Source organism: Armigeres subalbatus, chromosome 2 (assembly GCF_024139115.2).
Source record: "Armigeres subalbatus isolate Guangzhou_Male chromosome 2, GZ_Asu_2, whole genome shotgun sequence".
In the NCBI taxonomy this organism is placed as follows: domain Eukaryota; kingdom Metazoa; phylum Arthropoda; class Insecta; order Diptera; family Culicidae; genus Armigeres; species Armigeres subalbatus.
The window spans coordinates 156,676,144-156,699,723 of NC_085140.1; the positions used below are offsets into that span (position 1 = coordinate 156,676,144).

A 23,580-nucleotide genomic window follows, 5' to 3' on the forward strand; every position below is an offset into this window, starting at 1 on the left:
CCAGTCCCACCCATCCACGTGGTTTTGACAGTTGAAGTACAGTTGTATTGGTGAACCCGGTGCGAAACCGTGAAACAACACAGTGCGAACCCGACAGTTTTGGGGTTGGAACTAGTGCGAACATAGTTCCAACCTGAGCGAATAAAAAAACGTGTTGACAGCAGTTAGGTTGGAAGTGGTTGGCCACCTTTGGCCACCGAAGATGTTCCGGGTTTTCCGAGGGTACGTTTAAGATGCATTTTTTCCACTGCTTGTCATTTTATGTGACGTTTACTTTTATCATGTTTTATACTTTGTCCAAAAACTAAAACTAATATGCCGACGAATGGCGGCTGTATATCGAGAATCCATCAAAACTACGCAGAGATATGGCCATTTCCTTAAAAACGGTCCCGGAAACATGATGAAATGATAATAGATCGGAATAATGCAAATATGAGTATCTAGCTTCATGGCTTTGCGAGACGAAGATTACAGAAACATTTTAAAAATGATAGTGTCCACTGCCACCCTTATAGCAGGTTCCAAGGGCCTTCCAGAAGGAGCCGGTTTTTGCACCATATGGGTGTCAAAATTCATGTTTTCCCAAGACGATGAATATAGAATCTTTATTAAAGATACATTTTGAGGACTGTAAGACTCTCTGGCCAATTTGTAACAGGTTCCGGATGTTCTGCGAAAGTGACATTTATTCAGGGTGTATGGCCAATCCCGCACCGTTTTCACGAAAATGGCCGTATCTCTGCGTATACCTAATGGATTTTAGACCTGCAGCCAGCATTGGTCAGCATATTAGTTCTAGTTTCTGGGGAAAGCATAAAACATGATGGCAGTAAACGTCACATAAAATGACAAGCAAAAGAAAAAATGCGTTTTTTACATACCCTCAGAAAACCCGGAACATCTCCGGTGACCAAGGACCTATCTCAGGTTTTGTATGGAGATAGTATACTAGAAGAGTTTCCGCGTCTGATGGTCCCAATTTTATCAAAATCGGATCATTCTAAGCAAAGTTATGCTGACTTGAACTTTGACAAAATTTTGCCTATCTCAACCTTATTGTCTAACCCCTGTAGGTTGGAACTTTTTAAAAACGAATTCGACATTAGAGGTGTGTGCCGCCGGTCCAAAACTTGTCGGCGAGATTTGTCATAATTTTGGTCGGCGTCGGCAGCGTTATTCATCTTTTTGATTTTTAAAAATGTGTTTAAAAATTCTCATTCAATGCTGACTTGCAATGCAATTTTACAATTTTCAAGGTTTATTTTTTATTTTCCGTGTGAGAAGTTGAATAAGTATTTTAGAGTGTAACATTCACTACTATAGCCTCATATCAGGCTACTGACATCCTATTGTTTAGCACATCGCCAGATCATAGCCAGGATGTCCCGGGCACAAAATTTTTCCCATATTGCTTTTTAATGATAACAGCGGGCTATGTCTATTGATGATGATGACACCGCGCTTGTCGTAGAATCGCCTTATATTGAATATGGTTCGTTGTGAAAAATACTAAAATAAAAAATATTTCACTCTTCAAAGGTATATGAGCAAAAACACGGAGGAATAAAAAATTACCCAATTTTTTCATTATGTTTTATAAGTTTGTACAACTTTGAAAATTAACTTTAAACGAGATTTGATCATGCATTGAAATTCAGATTATTAAAACTTTAAAAAATGTATACAATTTAAAATAAAAAAATCAGAGTACACTATCTAAAGGCGGTCTTGCTCGTTACAGTTTAAACCAAAATAGTCCGAAAATATTATTGGCTGAACAGGTAATATGATCAAAAATGTCGACCCATTTGCCCAAATGATATTTTGGTTCGGTCAAACGATATTTTCGGCCATATGCCCATTTCGGGTAAACGACATTTTCGGCCAAACGCCTCGTTTGGCCTAAAGTCGTTTGGCAGAAAACCATATGTTCGGACTGATCGTTTGTCCGAAATGTTATTAGGCCGAAAGGGACATTTGGCCAAAATGGTACATTGGCCGAAAAAGTTGTTTGCCCTTATAGATCATTTCGCTAAAATGAACCGGAGATTATTGTAAATTTCTTATTATACAGTCTAACAGGAAAGCTCAGAGAGCATTGCTCACAAATTTTCAAGGCTCCCTACATGTTTTCAGGAGCTCGTATTAACTCTCTGTGAATTCCCAGAAATCCGGTGGGGCTTTTTATACGAGTCATGCGTCTTTTGAAACGTTAGAACGCAATTCTTATCGACAAATAAGAACTGTCGTAATCTGAAAAAAGTACGTATACGCCAATTACAACATGCTTGTTTTCCATTTTTCTGTGAGTGCTTTGAATGCTACTCGTTGTGGTATCTTATTAGATCGAATGGAAAGTAGAGCTAGACAAGTGCACGCGAGATGCCAGTAGGCGTGGATTCTGAACGAGACGGTCGATAAACTTTGTTTGGCTGTCAACGTAAATACCTGGATATCACATTGGCGATCCTGCCATGTGAATGTTAATTGTCTAATTGTGAAGATATTAATGATAATATCTTGTGAGTATTGATATTTCAAGAGGAAACATAAATGTTAACTTCGAGCGCAGACCAGCAAAGGGTGGTGTTTACTCAAAACGAAGGAAACATGAGGAGGTTCATAAGCAATGTGGATGAGTATCAAGGTGACGCAGAAAACAGAGTGCACGCATACAGATCATTTTGCCTACTCAACACAACTGGAAAGTTGCTAGAGAGGGTCATCCTTAATAGATTGTCGGTCTATACTGAATGTGTTAATCAGGGTACACCGGCTGATGTGTCTGGGATGATGCTGATAGACATCCTCCTGGAGGAAGATGTGGAGTGCTTCAACAACAAGGATTCAGTGCAAGTGCAGCGTGTCGGAACGAAGCTTATTAGGCTAATCCGTGCGACGCTGGATGGGTCCAAATAGAGAGTCAGAATATCTGGTGAGACATCTGATTCATTCGTGACGTTAGCCGGATTAAAGCAGGGTGATGCGCTCTCTAATCTGCTATTCGACATAGCTCTGGAGGGTACAATTTGAGCAATACGATTTAAGGTTGTCGACTGATTCTTATATCTTGGAACACACATGTGATAGTGATGTTAGCCGACCAATATAGTTATACCCGAGCAGCACAAGTCAGTCAAATCTGGTTGCAGCAAATTGATTGAGACTAAATCTGGTCACAAATGAGTTGCAGTAACCTATATGGAATATGTGTGCTGCTAGGGTAGGTAGGATCGGCCAATATAGTTATAGGTGGGATATTTTTTAATTGAAAACTTTCTCGACTTCCCTAGCATGAAAACATCGTGTCGTGTTGGCCTTATGATAAACGAATGCGAACATGGTAAATCAGCTTTAAAACCTCGTAGCTTATAACTGTGGAAGTCAGTACTGTAAAATGTTATTGGCATTCATTTGCATAACTTTTCAGATTGATATCAATTCATGAGATGGGAGGAACGTGGGGCCCTCATTAGCCGTACGGTAAACCATGCTGAGGGTGGCTGGGTTTGATTCCCGGTGCCGGTCTAGACAATTTTCGGATTGAGAATGGATCAATCAAGGTAACTCATTTTGCACTCACCGCATCAAAACAACGGCGGCACTGTATACGCATATTTCTATTCATGTGTGTTTGACAGAACATGTCTACGGTGGCGCAATCTGTTCATTTCATAGCGGCAGTTTTTGCTTATTGATTGGTCCATTGTCTCGACTTTCCTGGGCATAAAAAATATCATCGTGTTAGCCTCATGATATACGAATGCAAAAATGGTATCCTGGCTTAGAAACCTCGCAGTTAATAACTGTGGAAGTGCTTAATGAACACTAAGCTGCGAGGCGGCTCAGTCCTAGTGATGTAATGCCAATAAGAAGAAGAAGAAGAACCTACATTATTGTTGTCTAACACGAACTTTATTTCAAATTATGACAGCAGCTTACATTGCCGACCGTAAGATCACAACGTTTACGGCTTGCAAAGCAATAATTTATTTTAGGTTTTCCATTTAGAATCATGTCAACCACCATTTGAAAGACGCAAAAATTTATTCTTTCCAGTTCTTTCGCAATCGCACTATAAATCAGGGTTGCAAAATCTGGTTGTGCTCCACACATTTTTATCTTTTCTGGCTGATAAACTGAGATTATCATCCAAAAATTCAAAATCATTTTAAAGACAACACGCATGCAGCGACGCAGCAAAGTTGGAACAATAAAAATAATAGTTGTGCGTGGCTTCCGTTTTTAATGCGGTGCTCTTGAAAACGCGAGAACATTTAGTTTTCTATTCCGTAAGGATTGTCCTTAATACAAAATGGTTTCACAATATTGAGCCAAATATTTTTTTCGAGTAATGCCCATCGATTTTATTTGATCAAAATTGTGACTGTTATTGAAATTTCAAAATATATTCATATTTACGTACTGTTTTTTTAAACTTGTCTGATTTAATTTACAATAAACTCACCTTAATATTCTATAACTTGATATATTTTCTAAAAATCCTGACTGTTTGAATTTTTCTACCCATTACTGTCAATCTGGCGAACTGCATGTTGATCACAAAAACAGAAGCGACATAAGCAAGCTTACACTTTAGCTTCATCTAATAAATGCAAACCATGCTGACCTGCAAATTCCATTGTAAAGATTTATAAACCAGTCCTTCAATATTTAATAACTAAATTTTTGTGTTGGATTGAGACTCGGAATTTGCTAAGCGATAGCTCTTCAGTATTGCTTGAAGGCATATGAGAAAGCATATCTTCAACTTTTTGCATTTTTTTTTTGCTTTTTGCAACAAACAGCCACAAGCGAAATAATGAAAAGTTTTACAAACTTCTATCTAGGGTAATTCGCCAAATGTTGAACGGCTAATTTCTTCGCCTATTGTTGATCGCACGTGCATTTCTTATGGAAGTTCAACAATAGGCGACAAAATTAGCCGTTCAACATTTGGCGGTTTCCCCTACATGTACAAAGTTGGTTGGCATCCGAATAAGTTATAATTTTCGGTGGAGATTCTGAACGTGATGTTATTTAGCTTGAGCGATGTGAAGCAAAATCGATTTCATGATTCATTCATCCAAAGGTATAATTTTTAGTTTTATTATGATAACACAGAACAAAGTGAACAAATGAACAAACAATCAATCTAATTACAGAATCAACAAATAAGTATCATGACAAAAAACATCGAATATCCTGTTGAATGGAGAATGCAAGCATCCATAATGCAGCCCTACTCTTTGTGGACATAACGAACAAAAACAAATTCTCGCGGCCGGGCAGTGTCATGCCCGAATGTGAACCAGCGGCATCTAATCAGTAATCAAAACCAAATTGGTAAACATCCATCCCACCACACTATCAGAACACGGGACACGAACGGGTATCGAACAACGAACAAAGCGAACGAAGTGGTGACAACCGACCTAATCGATCATAACAGGAACGGACAACATTCACTCAGAGTGTGCGAAAGAGATGTGCCTCTACTGGGCCACCCCGACGAACGGAGAACGAGAGGAAGAGAAAGAAAACAAAAGTAAAATGGAAAATTGGAAAAACAAATCCATCACAGCCAATGAGAGACCCACCCCACGCGATGTTTGCGGTCAGAACGGCGAAGCTCGCAACATCATCATCGGACCGGTAGAATAGAGTGATTTAAAAAATAGCAACGATGATGGTGTACCATGGAGAACCGTTCGTATATTATGATCGAACAATGGAGATAGTTTATTTAATAAAAACGCCATCAGTTTTGTATGCATTGAGAATTCTATGCTGATTCGGGTTGAAATTCATGGAGAATCCGTTAAATATGGGAATGGATATGAAGCGTAGAATTTATTGAACTTTCTGTTTCAATTAGCTTAAACTAAGTGCTGACGATTTGTACTGAAATTGCATCACAATTAACCAACAGGCTGAGAACCATATGATTAATTGATTTATTCAAAATGTGCTTATTTTTTGTTTCCACTATTTTTTATTTTTGTGGAATTAACTGATACACGTTTATCCTGAAAAACTTGGTTCATATCTAACCAAAATATTCATAGCAAAGAACCGGCTATGACTGTATATTGAAGTGAAATGACATTAAAAAAGGGGTACTCACGAAATATGTATACTCCTAGTTTTTTTCCCATTCGATAAATTTTAGAAGAAGCGATACACGTCTATCCTCTAATTTTCGTGACTTCATCTGCCATTATTGATTTGAAAATTGGGTTTGTTCAAGTTGCTAAGAAGAATTTCGTAACCTTTCTATCACAATGACATTTTTGTTTTTCTCGACATTAAAGACGAACAGCTTTGATGCGGTTACGTATTCGTTGTAAAATAAAATAATTCTAAAAAGGAAACAAAATCAGCGCAGTAAAACACATGCACTGTGAAGTTTCATGATCACAATTTAAGCCGAACAACAGGATGATAGTTGATAAATTTAAACTTGTATGTAGAGAGAAAAATAATTCTTCATATTAGGAGCTAGAAATCTGAATGGACTCATTGACAAGCGGCGTAAGTGAAGCGTAAAAGTAAAACCCATCCAAAATATTTTGTAAGCAAGATCTTTCCAAAAAGTCCATAGAACCATAATTGGAGGTTTTACATCTTAGATTAAATATCAGTTTGTACCAGATATAATCCGTAATCAGGTTTGATAAAAAGTAAAGAAAGCTCATGTATTTAAAACTCCTTCTCGATAGTGCGAACCTATATTTGTAATAATGTAGTGGATATCTATTAGTTGACAAGGAACAAGATGTCATTCCGGACGACCACACACATTTAAATAAAAACATAGCAAACTCAGAAACTAACAAACATCCAAAATAAACCATAATTTCATAAACTAAATGCAACAAGGAGGCCCTCTGGTATGTCGTGACCCCTAAAAACTAGCGATCACCCGAACACTGAACGATCGAACGAAGAACCAACGAACAAATGCACAGCGTATTTTTTTTGGTTTGGGACAAACAGTCAGGAACAAGGGCATTCGCGAACAAACGATTTGTTCCAAGGCACTACACAGGATTGCTTCATTGGTCATGCCTTGCTGCTCGGTGACGGTGGAGAAGAAACTTACTACGTAAGAAGCGGAAGTGGCAGGCACTGAGAGACTGGAACCGGAGTTGCCCCGAGCACTGAAGCCCTGCTGTTGGTTTTGCAGTTGCAATCAGTTCGTCCGTTGGAATTTGGTATTCGATGAAAATAAAATCCAACATAGCATTTTAATTGGAAAGATTGGAAGAGAATAGAAAAGTAAACAAGCGGGTCTATCCAAATGAAATAAAAATTTGTTATCATTTTGCTTTGAACATTTTAAGGATACTTAATCTGTTTATATGAAAATGAGATCTTATTTACCTTCGCTACATTTTATATTCAGTTTATTATCGTCATTGAAATAAAAATTTTAACACAATTCTTTCATGAGTATGCAGCTGGCTTAGAAAATGATTTTTACAGGTGAATTACAACATTCTCTAATTAAAGGTTCCACAAGCTGAGAACTCTACCAAATCACTCAACTAATGTTAATCTTCATAATCTACTGAACTATTCTAAGAAAAATATTAATCAGCAATTGTTTGCAAATTAACGCACACATAGCAACACCGTTTGTTGCCAACAAATCTGACGTAAGCCGAATAAGCATAAGAACTTCTAATCTACGATAGTTCGCAAAATAAAAACAATTGTTAGAGAGTTTGTTAGTAGAACAAAAAGAATCAACGGGGCTACCCTGACTTACCGTTGGTGGCGACAGGTTTGTATGCGAGCTTCGTCTTTCCTGGGGTCCAATGCTTGAGTGTCGCCTTATTGGTAAACCACCACCAGGAGTGCCACCTATCATTGGAAGATAAAAATATAGATTTTATTTTTAATTATGGGGAACTAAAAAAAAGTTTTCAAATAAATTGAAGCTCCCTGAAGAAGGCCAAGATAACAGGCCGAAACGTTGGAAATAAAAAAAAACGTAGCATCTCGATTCCTTTGCCAGGACTTCCTGCAGGAATCCCCGAGGGACTTCCTGGAGGAATCCCCGAGGGACTTCCCGGAGGAATCCCCGAGGGACTTCCCGGAGGAATCCCCGAGGGACTTCCCGGAGGAATCCCCGAGGGACTTCCCGGAGGAATCCCCGAGGGACTTCCCGAGGGAATCCCCGAGGACTTCGGAGGAATCCCCGAGGACTTCCCGGAGGAATCCCCGAGGACTTCCCGGAGGAATCCCCGAGGACTTCCGGAGGAATCCTCGAGGGACTTCCGGAGGAATCCCGAGGGACTTCCCGGAGGCATCCCCGAGCGACTTCCCGGAGGAATCCCCGAGGGACTTCTCGGAGGAACTCGAGGACTTCCTGGAGGAATCCCGAGGACTTCCCGGAGGAATCCCGAGGACTTCCGGAGGAATCCCGAGGACTTCGGAGGAATCGAGGACTTCCCGGAGGAATCCCCGAGGGACTTCGGAGGAATCCCTGAGGGACTTCCCGGAGGAATCCCGAGGGACTTCCGGAGGAATCCCCGAGGACTTCCCGGAGGAATCCCGAGGACTTCCCGGAGGAATTCGAGGGACTTCCCGGAGGAATCCCCGAGGACTTCCCGGAGGAATCCCTGAGGACTTCGGAGGAATCCCGAGGGACTTTCCGGAGGAATCCCCGAGGGACTTCCTGGAGGAATCCCCGAGGGACTTCCTGGAGGAATCCCCGAGGGACTTCCCGGAGGACTCCCCGAAGGACTTCCCGGAGGACTCCCCGGAGGACTTCCCCGAGGAATGCCCGACGGACTCCCCGGAGGAATCCGAGGACTTCCCGGAGGAATCCCGAGGGACTTCGGAGGAATCCCCGAGGACTTCCCGGAGGAATCCCCGAGGGACTTCCGGAGGAATCCCGAGGACTTCCGGAGGAATCCCGAGGACTTCGGAGGAATCCCCGAGGGACTTCCCGGAGGAATCCCGAGGACTTTCCGGAGGAATCCTCGAGGACTTTCCGGAGGAATCCCTGAGGGACTTTCGGAGGAATCCCGAGGACTTTCGGAGGAATCCCGAGGGACTTCCCGGAGGAATCCCGGAGGGACTTCCTGGAGGAATCGCGGAGGGACTTCCCGGAGCAATCCCGGAGGGACTGCCTGTAGGAATCCCGGAGGGACTTCCTGGGGGAATCTCTTACAGAAGTCTAGGATGAGAAGTGAGAAGTTACAAAAGAGCTAGGATAGGATGTGACAACTCAATTGAGACTGCCTTGTTGTTTTTTTAGTCGGTTGCTCTGACGAGGTGGTCGCCAGTGCAGCCAAAGTAATTTGTTACAAAATCTTCCAAATATCATGTATCAAAATTTAATGTTTTTCTTTCCATTCCATCCATTATTTATGTAAGAGAAGCGAAAGACTAACATAGAGAAGTTTTCGCTAACGAAAATATGACTTTGAGATCGAAAATGACAGAAAGATGAATCAAAATGCTTAAAATCAACAGTTTTAAACCTTTACAACCTTTGAGAATAATTTATATGGCGTTTGCAGTTCAATATAAATTTATTTTTTACCAATAAACTGGATCTCAAACATTTACGTATTTTGTTTAATTTCAACTTTACAAACCTGCAACACGGCCAAACTAACAACATGCTGCCCTACGAAAAACGCGCCGCCACCAATCGAAGTAATCGATTGTCATTTTCAACCAATCAGCAACCGGTACGATTGTGACAGCAAATCGGTACGATTTTTACTGACTACTTGGCACATCCTATCCTAGCAAAAGAGAAGTAAGAAGTGAGAAATGAGAAGTGATACATTTTTTCATAAGATGTGAGAAATGAGGAGTGAGATATCTCACTTCTTACTTCTCATCTCATTCAAATGATGAACTCTCTTTGTGAAAAAATCACTCTAATAAATGTAAAAAAAAATCTCATTTCTCACTGTTTACCTCTAACTTGCTACTTCTCATTTTTCATTTCTCACATCTCATTGTGAAGAGTGAGAAATGAGACGTAAGAATTATGAAGTCTCCTTTTCAATTTTGCTTTTCAGTTCTCACTTCGCATAGTTAGAAAAGTTAGAAGTAAGAAATAAAACGTAAGAGAAGAGAATTTCTCACTTCTTACTTCTCATTTGTTACTTTTGACTTCTTGCTTCTAATTATCCATTTCTCATTATGAGAAGTGAGAATCGAAAAGCGAGCAAGAAAAAGTAACAAGTGATTAGTAAGAAATAAGATGCAAGAAATTAGATGTGATTCGTCTCACTTTTTACTAGTTACTTTTCATTTATCACTTTTCACTCATCATTTCTCCCTTTATTCTTCGCACTTCTCACTTTTCATAGTTTTTTTTTGTCTATATTAATAAGACTTTCAGCCCAAGGCTGGCTCGTCTAGTACTTTTCATAGTGAGAGTAAGAAGGGAGGTGTCCAACTTCAAACTTCTCATTTGTCACTTCTCATTTCTTATGTTGTTAGGCCAAGCGACGTTTTCGGTTATCGTGGTTCGGGGTGACATTGGGCATAGGGGGTAAGATTGGGCCAAAAACGAAAAATGTTCCCACTCCTAATATCTCAGAAACTGTTACGAATTTTGATGAAAACTTCAAACGGTTCGAAATTATATTAAAATTCACGTCTAGGAAATCACAAAACAAATTCCAAGAACTAATTGTGCTCGTACCATAATGCTTGGAGTTTGAATATAAAACTATTGATCGAATGAACCCGTATTGAAATAGTGTCAGTAATGCCCCACAAATCTATTACATAACTTGTTTTATCATGTTACGATAATTTGTTGTTGTTTTATGGTATTTTATGGATATTTTGTATAGCGGTTCTAGTTTTTCTTAGCAACGAGCAATGCACGCTAAAAAGGGGTGAGATTTAGCCAAGCCTTTGGTTGATTTGCCTTACATAGTTGGTAAGAGCCGTAATGTAGGCAATTATTGTTAATGATCGATTGAATCGAGGCATCGTCACCGCTAAAATTTATTTTACTTGGCCCAATGTCACCCCCTGTGAGGGGTAAGACTGGGCCAATTTTGAACAACATATAACTGTGAAGAATTTCCCTCATTCATTAATTTTTCCCCAAACAGTGGTAAATTTTTTATCCAAGCTGGTACCAAACTAGTTAAAACTTGAATCTAATGTTACTACTACTAGAGCTTTGTAACATTTACTTGGAGCATACCACATTTTGGCTCAATGGCACCCCCGTAGACAGTATATGAACCGTACAGCAAACGGCATTTAAAGTCGTATGACCCGCAAAATGACCATTGCATTGATTTTTTTCTACGAAATGACTTGTTCGGTCAATCAACATTTTCGGCCAAGTGGCCCTTAGTATTAAATGACCTTTTCGGCCAAATGACCTCTTCAGGCTTACAACTTTCTTGACCAATTTGACTTCTCTGCTAAATGACAATTTGAGCCAAGAGACATTTTCGGTCAAATGGCCTGTTCAGCCAGATTACATTTCCGGCCTTATGTCTCTTTCGGTCTAATGACATTTTCGGCTTAATAACCATTTTGGCCTAACGTTTAATTAGGCCATATGGATTTCGGCCGAATGTATTTCGGTTATAAGCCCCTTTCCTACAAAGTAAGCGTGTGGTCCGAGATTTTTCTGAAAATTTGTCAAAAACTGATTCTAAGATGATAAGAAAATTATTTTGAGCTTTTTAGTGGAATGTCTTCAAGTCGAGTCAAGTACAAGACACTGAAGACGGCCTTACTGTTGAGGTCGAAATACGTATCTGTCAAGATACAATTAAGTGGTGGAATTCAATGGGATTGTATTAACTCGTCTTATGACAAGTGATTCTAAGATGCAATTAATTTTGCTCCTGGAATTCATGCCAATAGATTTTTTATTTTATTGAATTTGTAAATACTAACACAATTAAACGTAAAAAAACAATCAGTTAAAAACAAGAACATGCACATTTTAGTAGAACTCTCCAAGGAGTCTAACCGATAGAAGGATCCATTATCTTTTTACAATTCCAAAATTTAATTGATTGGTTTAATCACCGTTACTCAATATGGGGTTGATTTATTGATATTTTTCGGTGAACAATAACTACGCCATTTGTTTTCCTGCGTGACGTTTCGGTCTACTACTATGTCTCGACCATCTTCAGACGCATTTCGATCACCGCAGCAATTTCCACCTCGTTGTCAGCAGACAACGAGGTGGAAATTGCTGCGGTGATCGAAATGCGTCTGAAGATGGTCGAGACATAGTAGTAGACCGAAACGTCACGCAGGAAAACAAATGGCGTAGTTATTGTTCACCGAAAAATATCAATAAATCAACCCCAAATTCCTAAATTTGTTGGCTCTTCAACTTACCCGGCGACGAGGCACACGAGGGAGCGATCCGGATCTTGGGCGTCATGAGTGTGTTGTCCGACAGGCGTCGATTCGGGAATGCGTTCACCACCCGCAGGAAGTTGCTGTCCGGGGACGAGGGCGATCCGCCAAACCACCAGCTACCTAGAGCACCCGAACCTGTTACAAAGGGGTTGTCCAAACACATATAGCATGCACACGTCTAGACTGTCTAATACCTCTTCGGGTACCTGTTGAGTTCTTCCGCGCCATGTCCTCGGCGCTGGAAGTCTTCCGCTGGTCGATTCGCAGGTTCGGAATGTTGAACTGCTGCACGTTCATGTTGTCCGACGAGAACTGATGCCGCAGCGGCCGATGGCGGTCCGGCGAGGGAAGCGAGAGGTTGTCCAATTTCAGCTTGTTTCGCTGCTGTCTGTCGATTTGGTCCAGCATCTCCTGGAGAACCTGTTGGAGGGAGAACAGAGAAGAGCCAAACGTAGGTGTCATAAATCCGTTGTGGAAATTTGATCCGATTGGCTTCTGGCACACTTACCTCCAGAAGTATCATAAATTGCTCGAGATTCAGCGAGGGATTCACAGTCTGTGGCAGGAGGGTCGGCATCACTTTGGTGGCCATGGTGTTTACGGTGAGTCCGTACTTTTTATCACATAACATAATCCGGTAGATATCTGTGGATGAGTGTTGTTGGCAATATGGTTGTAATCCGCAATCGACATAACGAGAAATATATGAACGAGCATTTATTTCTAATTGGATTATGAAAGTAACAGCTGTAATGACCTGCATTTTGCGTGTTTATATGCAATTGCGATGTACCAAAATGGGAAACATTTTATTGCTTATTGTTGTATTGTACATTACCGAATTGTAACAATTATAATATTCAGTTCAATGAGTTGAAATGAAAGTCAGGATGAACGACTTCCAAAGAATCAATCATGGAAGAATAATCATAATTTCTGTTATGTTCCACATAATTGATTTTAGAAAACCAGCAGCGTAGTGACGAGTCTCCAACATTCGAAGAATTCTAAATAGCTATAAAAGCAAATACATTTTATTAGTATTACGAGGAATATAACTCGTTCCTGGAAGAAATTATTGGATTTTTCTGGGTGCGCAATATTATTCTCCGTGTAATAATTGTCCTCTTACCCTTGAAAGTTGCTAGTAGGTGTAATAAATACTTTATCACACCTGCAAATGCTTTAAAAATATGAGGGAAGCATAACATTTTTAAGAAGACCTTCTTCTGCCGTGAACGTTTGCTTTAGAAAGTACGTGACCGTTTCAAAACCAACGGAATGCAACTTTGAATGCAATCCACAAACATTCGTCGTCATCATCGTTGTGCTCTTCTGTTACCGTATGGGAAGCAACTTCACAATATACGCTATGGCTGTCACATTCTCTTCTGGTGTACGAAACAATGGGAAGAATGACTACCATGCCCCAAAAGCGTTGGCGCATAATGACTTTCCTGTTTGGATGCTTTGCCATCATAATGGAAAACAAACATATCGCATGTGCTTCCTGTAAGGTCACGCCGGAGAGTCGGATGGTAGGCAACATACCTCAACAAACCTCGCAAGGTGCAAACGAGACGATGATGGGATTGCATTCCACTTTTTGACTAGCGATTTCACGTCGTTACTAACAGATGCACAAACCGAGCTTATTGTTACACAATTGCTTTCAACGCCGACATAGAAATTAAAGCAATTTTGTTAAAGTAGGGTATAATGATACATTAATCGATGGGAAGTGTCCAGTTTAAAATTTACGAATACAATAATAATAAAATTTACGAATTGTTGGAATTATCTTAGGGTCTGTTCACAAATTACGTAACGCTTTTGGGGGGAGGGGAGAGGTCCAACTTGCGTTATACTTTGTTACACTAAAAGGTGGGGGAGGGGGTGGGTACTACCAAATGTTACGCATTACGCGAATAAAAATTTATTTCAATGTCTTTTTTAATCACTGATTCAAGTAATTGCTGTTTATCGTTATCGTATATTAGTCATTATCGAAATCAAGCATTCTGACATAGCGGGACTGATATGCTTAAAATACCAAGCGAAAATTGTATTTCTCGACACCACAGTTCCGCAAAACTATGTAAATGGTTATGATCGCAAATTCTATTTTCCTTTCTACTAGCTGCATTCTTGATATCCTTGATTTTTGATCATGTGCCGTCCCTATTCAGTGTTAAAAAAAATACTAAAACCCAAATGCTTCAGAGAAGGAAAAAAATCTGAATTAAAATTTTTAACAGTTACGCGTTACATGGGGGAGGGAGGGGGTACCAAAAATGTTACTTTTTGTTACAAGGGGGAGGGAGGGGGTCAAAAACCCGGATTTTTGCGTTACGTAATTTGTGAACAGACCCTTACTAGATAATTTCATTATAAATCTATCATTATCTCGGTAAGCGGGGTACAGAAGATTATTGAATATTTGAAATTTCAACACAACAAAAATATCACTTCTGCATATATATATTTTTATCACATATTTTCAAACCAAATTAAAGTATTTGCTTTGAATTGAAAATAAGCATTTTTTTTAAATAAGCTGTAGCTTAGGAAGTTGTTTTTTAACCATTAGAAATAAATGTTTTTCCATCCATACATGTGTCAGTCAGCTTGGAGCATATATCTTATAACCAGCTATTGAATACTTACTAACTACTCGAACGATAATATCCGGATCCGTTAACCTAACTTCGAGTAGCAAAGGCAGTACTTCGTCTATGATCTTTGTTTATTGTTCCAGAGCGACATGGGAAAAGAAAACATGGAGAACGATTATTGGTAGGCCAAATTGTGGCATTAAGTGAGACATCCTGAAATGATGAAACAGAGTTTTACACTAATGATGTTTTCGATGTAAATTTATAACTATAAAAGATCAAAAACCGACAAGTTGATGATGAAAAATATAAACCCAAGGAGCGAAATCATAAATCAATTACCTGGGATTTGTCGAGCTTGTCTAGCGTTCGCTCCACACACTGCAGCACGTTTCCCATTATCTTGAGATCGCTTTGGTTCTTCTCGAAAACCGATTTCAGTTTGGGTAGCACCAATTTTTTTATCGTTATGTCGTCCAGATAGTCGTACACGTTCGTCACCGCCACCAGTGCAGCACTCTGTTTTGTGGAGAAAGTGTAAAATCGGGATGAATTGAAGAATTTTGTGTGTTTAAGTAATATAATTTAATAGCAACTGTAAAAGAGTTGTTGTAAGTTGTAACATGCTGCTGCTCTCTCGTATCATCGTTGTTCAGTAAACCTTGACTTCCACGCCACCGCTAGGATCGTTTCTAGCGTTTCAAAATTAAGCCTCTTGATAGGAGGCTTCCGAGCCTCTCGAAAGGAGGCTTTCGAGTCTCTTGAAAGGAGGCTTCCGAGCCTCTTGAAAGGAGGCTTGCGAGCCATTTGAAAGGAGGCTTCCGAGGTGGCTTCCGTGCCTCTTGAAAGGAGGCTTCCGAGCCTCTTGAAAGGAGGCTTCCGAGCCTCTTGAAAGGAGGCTTCCGAGCCTCTTGAAAGGAGGCTTCCGAGCCTCTTGTAAAGTGGCTTCCGAGACTCTTGAAAGGAGGCTTCCGAGCCTCTTGTAAAGTGGCTTCCGAGCCTCTTGAAAGGAGGCTTTCGAGCCTCTTGAAAGGAGGCTTCCGAGCCTCTTGAAAGGAGGCCTTCCAGCCTCTTCAAAGGAGGCTTCCAGGCCTCTTGAAAGGAGGCTTCAGGCCTCTTGAAAGGAGGCTTCCGAGCCTCTTGAAAGGAGGCTTCCAGGCCTCTTGAAAGGAGGCTTGAGGCCTCTTGAAAGGAGGCTTGAGCCTCTTGAAAGGAGGCTTCTGAGCCTCTTGAAAGGAGGCTTCTGAGCCTCTTGAAAGGAGGCTTCCAGGCCTCTTGAAAGGAAGCTTCCTGAGCCTCTCGAAAGGAGACTTGAGCCTCTTGAAGGGAGGATTTCAGGCCTCTTGAAAGGAGGCTTCTGAGCCTCTTGAAAGGAGGCTTCCTGAGCCTCTTGAAAGGAGGCTTTCAGGCCCTATTGAAAGGAGGCTTCTGAGCCTCTTGAAAGGAGGCTTCCTGAGCCTCTTGAAAGGAGGCTTCCGAGCCTCTTGAAAGGAAGCTTCCAGGCCTCTCGAAAGGAGACTTCCAGGCCTCTTGAAGGGAGGATTTCAGGCCTCTTGAAAGGAGGCTTGAGCCTCTTGAAAGGAGGCTTCTGAGCCTCTTGAAAGGAGGCTTTGAGGCCTCTTGAAAGGAGGCTTCCTGAGCCTCTTGAAAGGAGGCTCTGAGCTCTTGAAAGGAGGCTTCTGAGCCTCTTGAAAGGAGGCTTTGAGCCTCTTGAAAGGAGGCTTGAGCCTCTTGAAAGGAGGCTTCCGAGCCTCTTGAAAGGAGGCTTCTGAGCCTCTTGAAAGGAGGCTTCCGAGCCTCTTGAAAGGAAGCTTCCTGAGCCTCTTGAAAGGAGGCTTCCAGCCTCTTGAAAGGAGGCTTCCTGAGCTCTTGAAAGGAGGCTTCTGAGCCTCTTGAAAGGAGGCTTCCGAGCCTCTTGAAAGGAGGCCTGAGCCTCTTGAAAGGAGGCTTCTGAGCCTCTTGAAAGGAGGCTTCGAGCCTCTTGAAAGGAGGCTTCTGAGCCTCTTGAAAGGAGGCTTCCAGGCCTCTTGAAAGGAAGCTTTTGAGCCTCTTGAAAGAGGCTTTCTGAGCCTCTTGGAAGGAGGATTCCGAGCCTCTTGAAAGGAGGATTCCGAGCCTCTTGAAAGGAGGCTTCCGAGCCTCTTGAAAGGAGGCTTCCGGGCCTCTTGAAAGGAGGGTTCTGAGCCTCTTGAAAGAAGGCTTCTGAGCCTCTTGAAAGGAGGCTTCTGAGCCTCTGGAAAGGAGGCTTCTGAGCCTCTTACAAGGAGGCTTCCTGAGCCTCTTGAAAGGAGGCTTCTGAGCCTCTTGAAAGGAGGCTTCCTGAGCCTCTTGAAAGGAGGCCTGAGCCTCTTGAAAGGAGGCTTCTGAGCCTCTTGAAAGGAGGCTTCCTGAGCCTCTTGAAAGGAGGCCTCCAGGCCTCTTGAAAGGAGGCTCTGAGCCTCTTGAAAGGAGGCTTCTGAGCCTCTTGAAAGGAGGCCTGAGCCTCTTGAAAAGAGGCTTCTGCGCCTCTTGACAGGTGGCTTCAGAGCCTCTTGAAAGGAGGCTTCCGAGCCTCTTGAAAGGAGGCTTCCGAGCCTCTTGAAAGGAGGCTTCCGAGCCTCTTGAAAGGAGGCTCTGAGGCCTCTTGAAAGGAGGCTTCCTGAGCCTCTTGAAAGGAGGCTGAGCCTCTTGAAAGGAGGCTTCTGAGCCTCTTGAAAGGAGGCTTCTGAGCCTCATGAAAGGAGGCTTCTGAGCCTCTTGAAAGGAGGCTTCTGAGCATCTTGAAAGGAGGATTTCAAGCCTCTTGAAAGGAGGCTCTGAGCCTCTTGAAAGGAGGCTTTCGAGCCTATTGAAAGGAGGCTCTGAGCCTCTTGAAAGGAGGCTTCTGAGCCTCTTGAAAGGAGGCCTGAGCCTCTTGAAAGGAGGCTTCTGAGCCTCTTGAAAGGAGGCTTCCTGAGCCTCTTGAAAGGAGGCCTGAGCCTCTTGAAAGGAGGCCTGAGCCTCTTGAAAGGAGGCTCTGAGCCTCTTGAAAGGAGGCTTCCGCGCCTCTTGAAAGGAGGCTTCCGAAAAGGCATCTTAAAAGGAGGCTTTCAGGCCTCTTGAAAGGAGGCTTCCGAGCCTATTGAGAGGAGGCTTTCAAACCTCTTGAAAGGAGACTTTCGAGCTTCTTGAAAGGAGGCTTCCGCGCCTTTTGAAAGGAGGTTTCCGAGCTTCTTGAAAGGAGGCTTCCGCGCCTCTTGAAAGGAGGCTTCCGAGCTTCTTGAAAGTATTCTTTTGTGCCTCTCGAGCCTCCAGCTAACAGCACGTTATGTTATGGCAGTTCACTGCTCGTCCGAGGTGTGGTACATTGGAATTTTTTACATTTGACGCAAGTTTCAAGAGAGGCTGCATCGATTTTTAACCAGCTTAGATAATTTATGATATGAATAGTTAAATTAGTTAGAAATGATTATTTTCATTGAGAAATTATTTTTGTATTGTTTTCTAAGTCGGAAGTAGTGATTATTAAAAAGATTTGTATCCTACGGTATTGAACAATAAATGGAATGAAATGAAAATAAAAACTTTTTTTTTCGGAACCACCCTATCTAAGTGCAGTAATTTTGTCATTAAACTTTGCCTATATGATATATTCGTATTTTTGAAGCAAAAATGCATAGAATTTTATTTTCTTCAACTTTTAAAAATAGTACGACCCAATAATTTAGAAGATTAAAAAAAATACATCAGAAAGATTTTCACAAAAGGTTTTCTTGCAGATATTTTTTTCCGAATATGTCAAAACTCGCAACCCTATAAACAAAGATAGGTGGAGTGAATTACTGTTGAAATGGTACCATAAGAAAACATGTGAAACCGTGGAAATAATACTGACATCATTTAAATTTTTAGCTTGCTCTTATGGATGAAAAATGTAAACATATCAAATTGAACCGCTTTTGACGGTTCGATTGGAAACAAGATGGTCTCCGCATTTTTCTCATCCTATTATTGCTAATAAAAACTCTTGCGCTGATGGTTTTCGAGGTATCGAAGTGGTATGCCGTGAAATCCGACGAATATGATCATTATGCCGTGTGTGCTAATCAAAACACGGTCAAACGTGCACGCTTTGAGATCGTACTATGTCAATCGATCGGAAACTCTTATTAAATTTAATAAATGATGATGGCTTTTACCCATGAACGATGAAGAATTTATTCTGCCCAAGAATTCAGCCGTTGGATGTGGCCGAAACGTTGGGCCGAGAAAGAGACTCATCGTTCATTGGTTTTTCAGACTGAGATAGCTGAGATAGCCAGAATTCAATTCATGAAATCTATTTTCAGACTTCATCAATATCAAACAAATAAATGATGTTTTATTGCACAAATGATGACTACAACATCATCTTTGTAGACCAGTACTGATTTTAAATGATCAAATATGACTAGTCAATAAAATAATTTTAATTAGTCACAAATATGAATTAATTATAATAATAAATCCATTAATAAGGCAGATTACTTTGATGCCCTTTCATGAAATGAAAATCGATGGGAAGTTTGGAAAGCTCTCGTTGGAGTATCTTGTACTTAACTCTTGACTCAGTACTCGAGATAAGGGAAAATCGAGTATTTGACCTTAGACCAACTGTGATTCCTTCTTCATCTCAGCCTAATGAAAGGCAACAAATGGTATTAATTCTATTTCGAGAACAATGATAGTTCAGCAATACAAACAGAATTATTCTACGATTGAAATTGTTCGGTCCACGTAGAAAATCTGATTATTGATTGTATGTACTGTATAAAAAATGAAACCTTCGCTGAAGTTAATAATCTTTTCTACGCCATAAGATTGAATATACAATCAAGACATGTAAGATCACAGTATCAGGTCTTGCTTATTTGGGGCGACCGTTTGAAGTGGTCGCTATTTTGTATGCACCATCGGGCTTGCTAATCACTGCCCTATCTATGCGAACGTTCACGCTGTCACTCTATTAAAAGTGGAATACTAATCAAGCACCTGGTAGTATGATACTTGATGCTCTCGGTCCACTCTGCTCAACATGTATCTACATAGCTTCAACCCTCTGGGCCAAAGCTCAAACGTAAAATGGTAGTAATTATATCCTCAACCGAGCATATCTAATGGAACTCGGTTACCAACGCTGCTGCTCCAGAGGTAACATCACCCTGCACCTCGCTACAGATGTCATGCTGAGTGCCACTTGAAGCGACACGAGTGGAACCACCTGTTCCACCCCTTAACCTGGAACATCTGCAGCGGAAATTACTTACCTGCACCTGTATCGTTGTACTTTCGAGCGCATTGAACAGCAACGGAAGCACTTCCGTCCTGATGTCGTCCCGGGGTGTTTTCTCTAGGATTATGTGCAGATTCTCTAGTAACGCTACGGTTGCCTGAATAGATTTAGGGGCTACAAAAACAGTCCTGCAATATCCATCCGAAGGGAGGGAGACCGAAAAAGAGTTACGGATATGAACTGAACCGCATCGAACGGGATGGGGCGGAGCAAAGATTGAAACTTACTTAAAAGTTGGTAAAATGATTGCTTCGTATTCACTGTTTGACGATTCCTGGACCAGGGTTAGAGCGGGTTGTAGGACTGCAGCCAGCACTTCATCAGCACGCATTTCCTGCTGTAGATTAGGCCAGATGTGTTGCCACCACAGTTTCTGCGCCGGGGAAGATATGGAAAGACATAGAATTCAATGAGTAGATAAGTGTTTGCCCTCTTGACACGGGACCGTTGTGGTAAACGACGGAAGATTTTGTAATTTATGGGCTAATGGATATTTTTGGTTTGCCGGCTAATAAAACGAGATTGGAAAGCTTCGCCCCTGCAAAGTAGCCACGGTGGAAAAGTTTTGCGACCTTTTTTTTTCTTTGCAAGTATAAATAACTTTAGCAAATAAATACTTTTGGGAAGCTGTCGAGAGGCCTATGCAAAAGTTGATGCTACTTGGCTTCGCAAAATCACTGGAGGCATGAAATAATTTTTGCATCGAAGGTTAGGACAAACAACCTTCATCGTTTGTTGTGCAGTGGGGAATATGGAAATGCTGGAAGATGGTTCTACTTGAAAAGCTGAAATAATAAAAAATTATGAATTGAGTTCATGCAACTTAGAAGCTATGATGAAATTTAACAAAGAATATGGCGAACGTTCGCCATATTTGGGTAATATTCACTGTTAAGAAAAAAATATTCAACAAATACAGATAATGCCACTAGGAAATAAGAAATAAAGATGAAGGAGTTTTCGAATATAGATTGAATAGCTCCCTCAACTGTAACAGCTATGAATAGATCAATGTCAAAGTTGCGTCGCCAGTAAAAAAGTATATCCAACTAAAATTTCCAGTGATATGCACAAAAGACCCACGCATTCTTCATGATAGCACGTCGAAAGTCTATTGTGGGTGAGTAAATTTCAAGGAGTCTTTGCAGACAAACATTAGTTTAAAAAAGTATCACTAAAAAGCTGCCATAGAAACTAAAATTTATACTAAAGAGAAATGAAAAAAAAAAAACCCAGATTAATCCACCTAGCGGCGATGATGCCTTTCTCGTGCATCGTAAAATGTACTGAAAAAATCACATAGGAAAGGTCAAAAAAGCACTTCTGGGGAATAGATCACTTGTTTTCTATCATTTTGCATGTTTTTGCATTAATTACTATGCATTGCCACTATTCCAAAAAAAAAATCGATTTTGATTTTTTTTTTCAAGGGCCTTGAGAAAAACAATATTTTTTCAATAATTCCGAAATGCAATATCCGATCAGACCAATTTTTTATAGCAAACAGTGGGACCGCATTTCCCGTCGAATGCAACTTGTTGCGAGTAAATCGGGTAATGTTAAGTTCCAAAAAGTGTGTCTACAAAATTTGTACACATACACACATACACACAGACACACATACATACGCACATACAGACATCACCTCAATTCGTCGAGCTGAGTCGATTGGTATATAACACTATGGGTCTCCGAGCCTTCTATCAAAAGTTTGGTTTCGGAGTGAAATTATAGCCTTTACGTATACTTAGTATACGAGAAAGGCAAAAATAAAAAAAAGAAGAATAATTCATATTCTTGTGCTGCTTAATAAATAGTACCGTGTATATGAGAACAACAAAAGAATAGTTCTAAAAAGTTTTTAATTGTTTATGATGGGTGTGAAATTGGTTTGAAAAAAAAATTTAGGCGAGGGAATAATAATAATTTTTGATTGACTTGTTTATTATCTAAGACCCAGTTTGCTTTCTATAAAATACGCGATTTTTAGCGAAGCATTCTTCATTGTCACAAAACGGTTTCCGACAAATTATAATTATTTGATTGATGCTGCAAAGGTAATGATTTTATAAACATTAATGCTCTCGCAGAGACACCGTGGATATGCATGCATGGAATAGAATCTCGTTTATATTTAGGTGTTGCATAGGACGTGCGGCTGAGAACATAAACCGGAGGCGTTAGTGACTGCAATGACGTTGGTTCGGTCTTTGCATAGGTGACAAAGAAGTAAAGCGAATAATTTGGGAAAATGCATGATCAAATATTTGGAATTGTATTTTAAACTATATGTTTTAGTAAGTGCATACTTTGAATATATTTTTCGCAAGTTTTATTTGTTAATCATTTCGATAGACTCCCTTTTATTAGGTGTAATTAGCCAAATGCTATTTTTGTTTTACAATTAACGTAATCTTTATTACAATCAGTACAACATAAATTCTGAAATAACGGTTTGAGAAATAGTGGGGAGAAGAGAGAACTTAAAGGATCTTAGAGTGGTGGCTGTGACGTTGTATACCTGATTCGGTGTCGGAAATTTGATGACCAAACAAAAAAAAAAGATTCATGTTTTTAATCAAAATTTGCTTAACAAGGGTTATTTCCGGAGACGTTATATTCCCACGCGACGGTCTATTTAAAGGATACCATCCCCGCAACAGATTCAACTTACCCGCGGTACGAAGGGAAGCACCTCCCGCAACGTGCTCCGATAGAAGTGGGTTTTCTGCGTGGGATCCTTCATGTTGATGACGTCCAGAAACTGTAGAGCTTGTACGGCTGGGTCACTGCAGATTGAGTGCATTCGGGAGGGGGACAGCCGCACATAGAGCGGAATAATGAGATTAAAAATAATTGGAAGATGTGCTTATAAATGAGCGAGCAACCATGAATGGAACGGTTTCGAACCGAGCTTACCTGAAATATTTGATGAGTGTTAGAAGTTGAGCTGTAGGCCGAGCACCGGGTGATTTCTTGAGTAGTCTAGTTGTTGCTTCTTGCAGTGGGATTGGTATTCGCGGCAGAATGTTGTGTACTGCTTCGTCTAACTGTTGGAAATATCGTATTGAAGAAGAGTTATGAACTGGATTGACTGGGGAGGGAATTTCCATTGGAATGTCTAACTTCACGACTGGTTATTTGTTTCTTGGGCGTCAAGTTACTTAACAGTAAAATGCATTGCGGTATCTTCCAAACTTTGTACGGCAGTCTGCAACCGAGTTCTATCCATATTCAGAGCTATTTCGCTCGAGTCATTGTCATTTAAGCTAATAGTCAAAATCA

The 23,580-nt window shown here is 40.7% G+C and overlaps 1 protein-coding gene across 1 annotated transcript in view; it reads right to left on the minus strand.

The window, feature by feature from the left end:
* The window catches only part of LOC134215353 (SCY1-like protein 2), a 330,601-nt gene that overhangs the window by 59,871 nt on the left and 247,150 nt on the right, over positions 1-23,580 (minus strand). The window contains exons 9-18 of the mRNA XM_062694565.1: positions 23,215-23,345; positions 22,970-23,084; positions 20,523-20,668; positions 20,270-20,423; positions 15,348-15,524; positions 15,058-15,130; positions 12,899-13,035; positions 12,597-12,810; positions 12,367-12,525; positions 7,778-7,872 (exon numbers count right to left, since the gene is read on the minus strand). Of these exons, the coding sequence (XP_062550549.1) occupies positions 7,778-7,872; positions 12,367-12,525; positions 12,597-12,810; positions 12,899-13,035; positions 15,058-15,130; positions 15,348-15,524; positions 20,270-20,423; positions 20,523-20,668; positions 22,970-23,084; positions 23,215-23,345 (1,401 nt within the window). The remainder of the gene's footprint in view (positions 1-7,777; positions 7,873-12,366; positions 12,526-12,596; positions 12,811-12,898; positions 13,036-15,057; positions 15,131-15,347; positions 15,525-20,269; positions 20,424-20,522; positions 20,669-22,969; positions 23,085-23,214; positions 23,346-23,580) is intronic.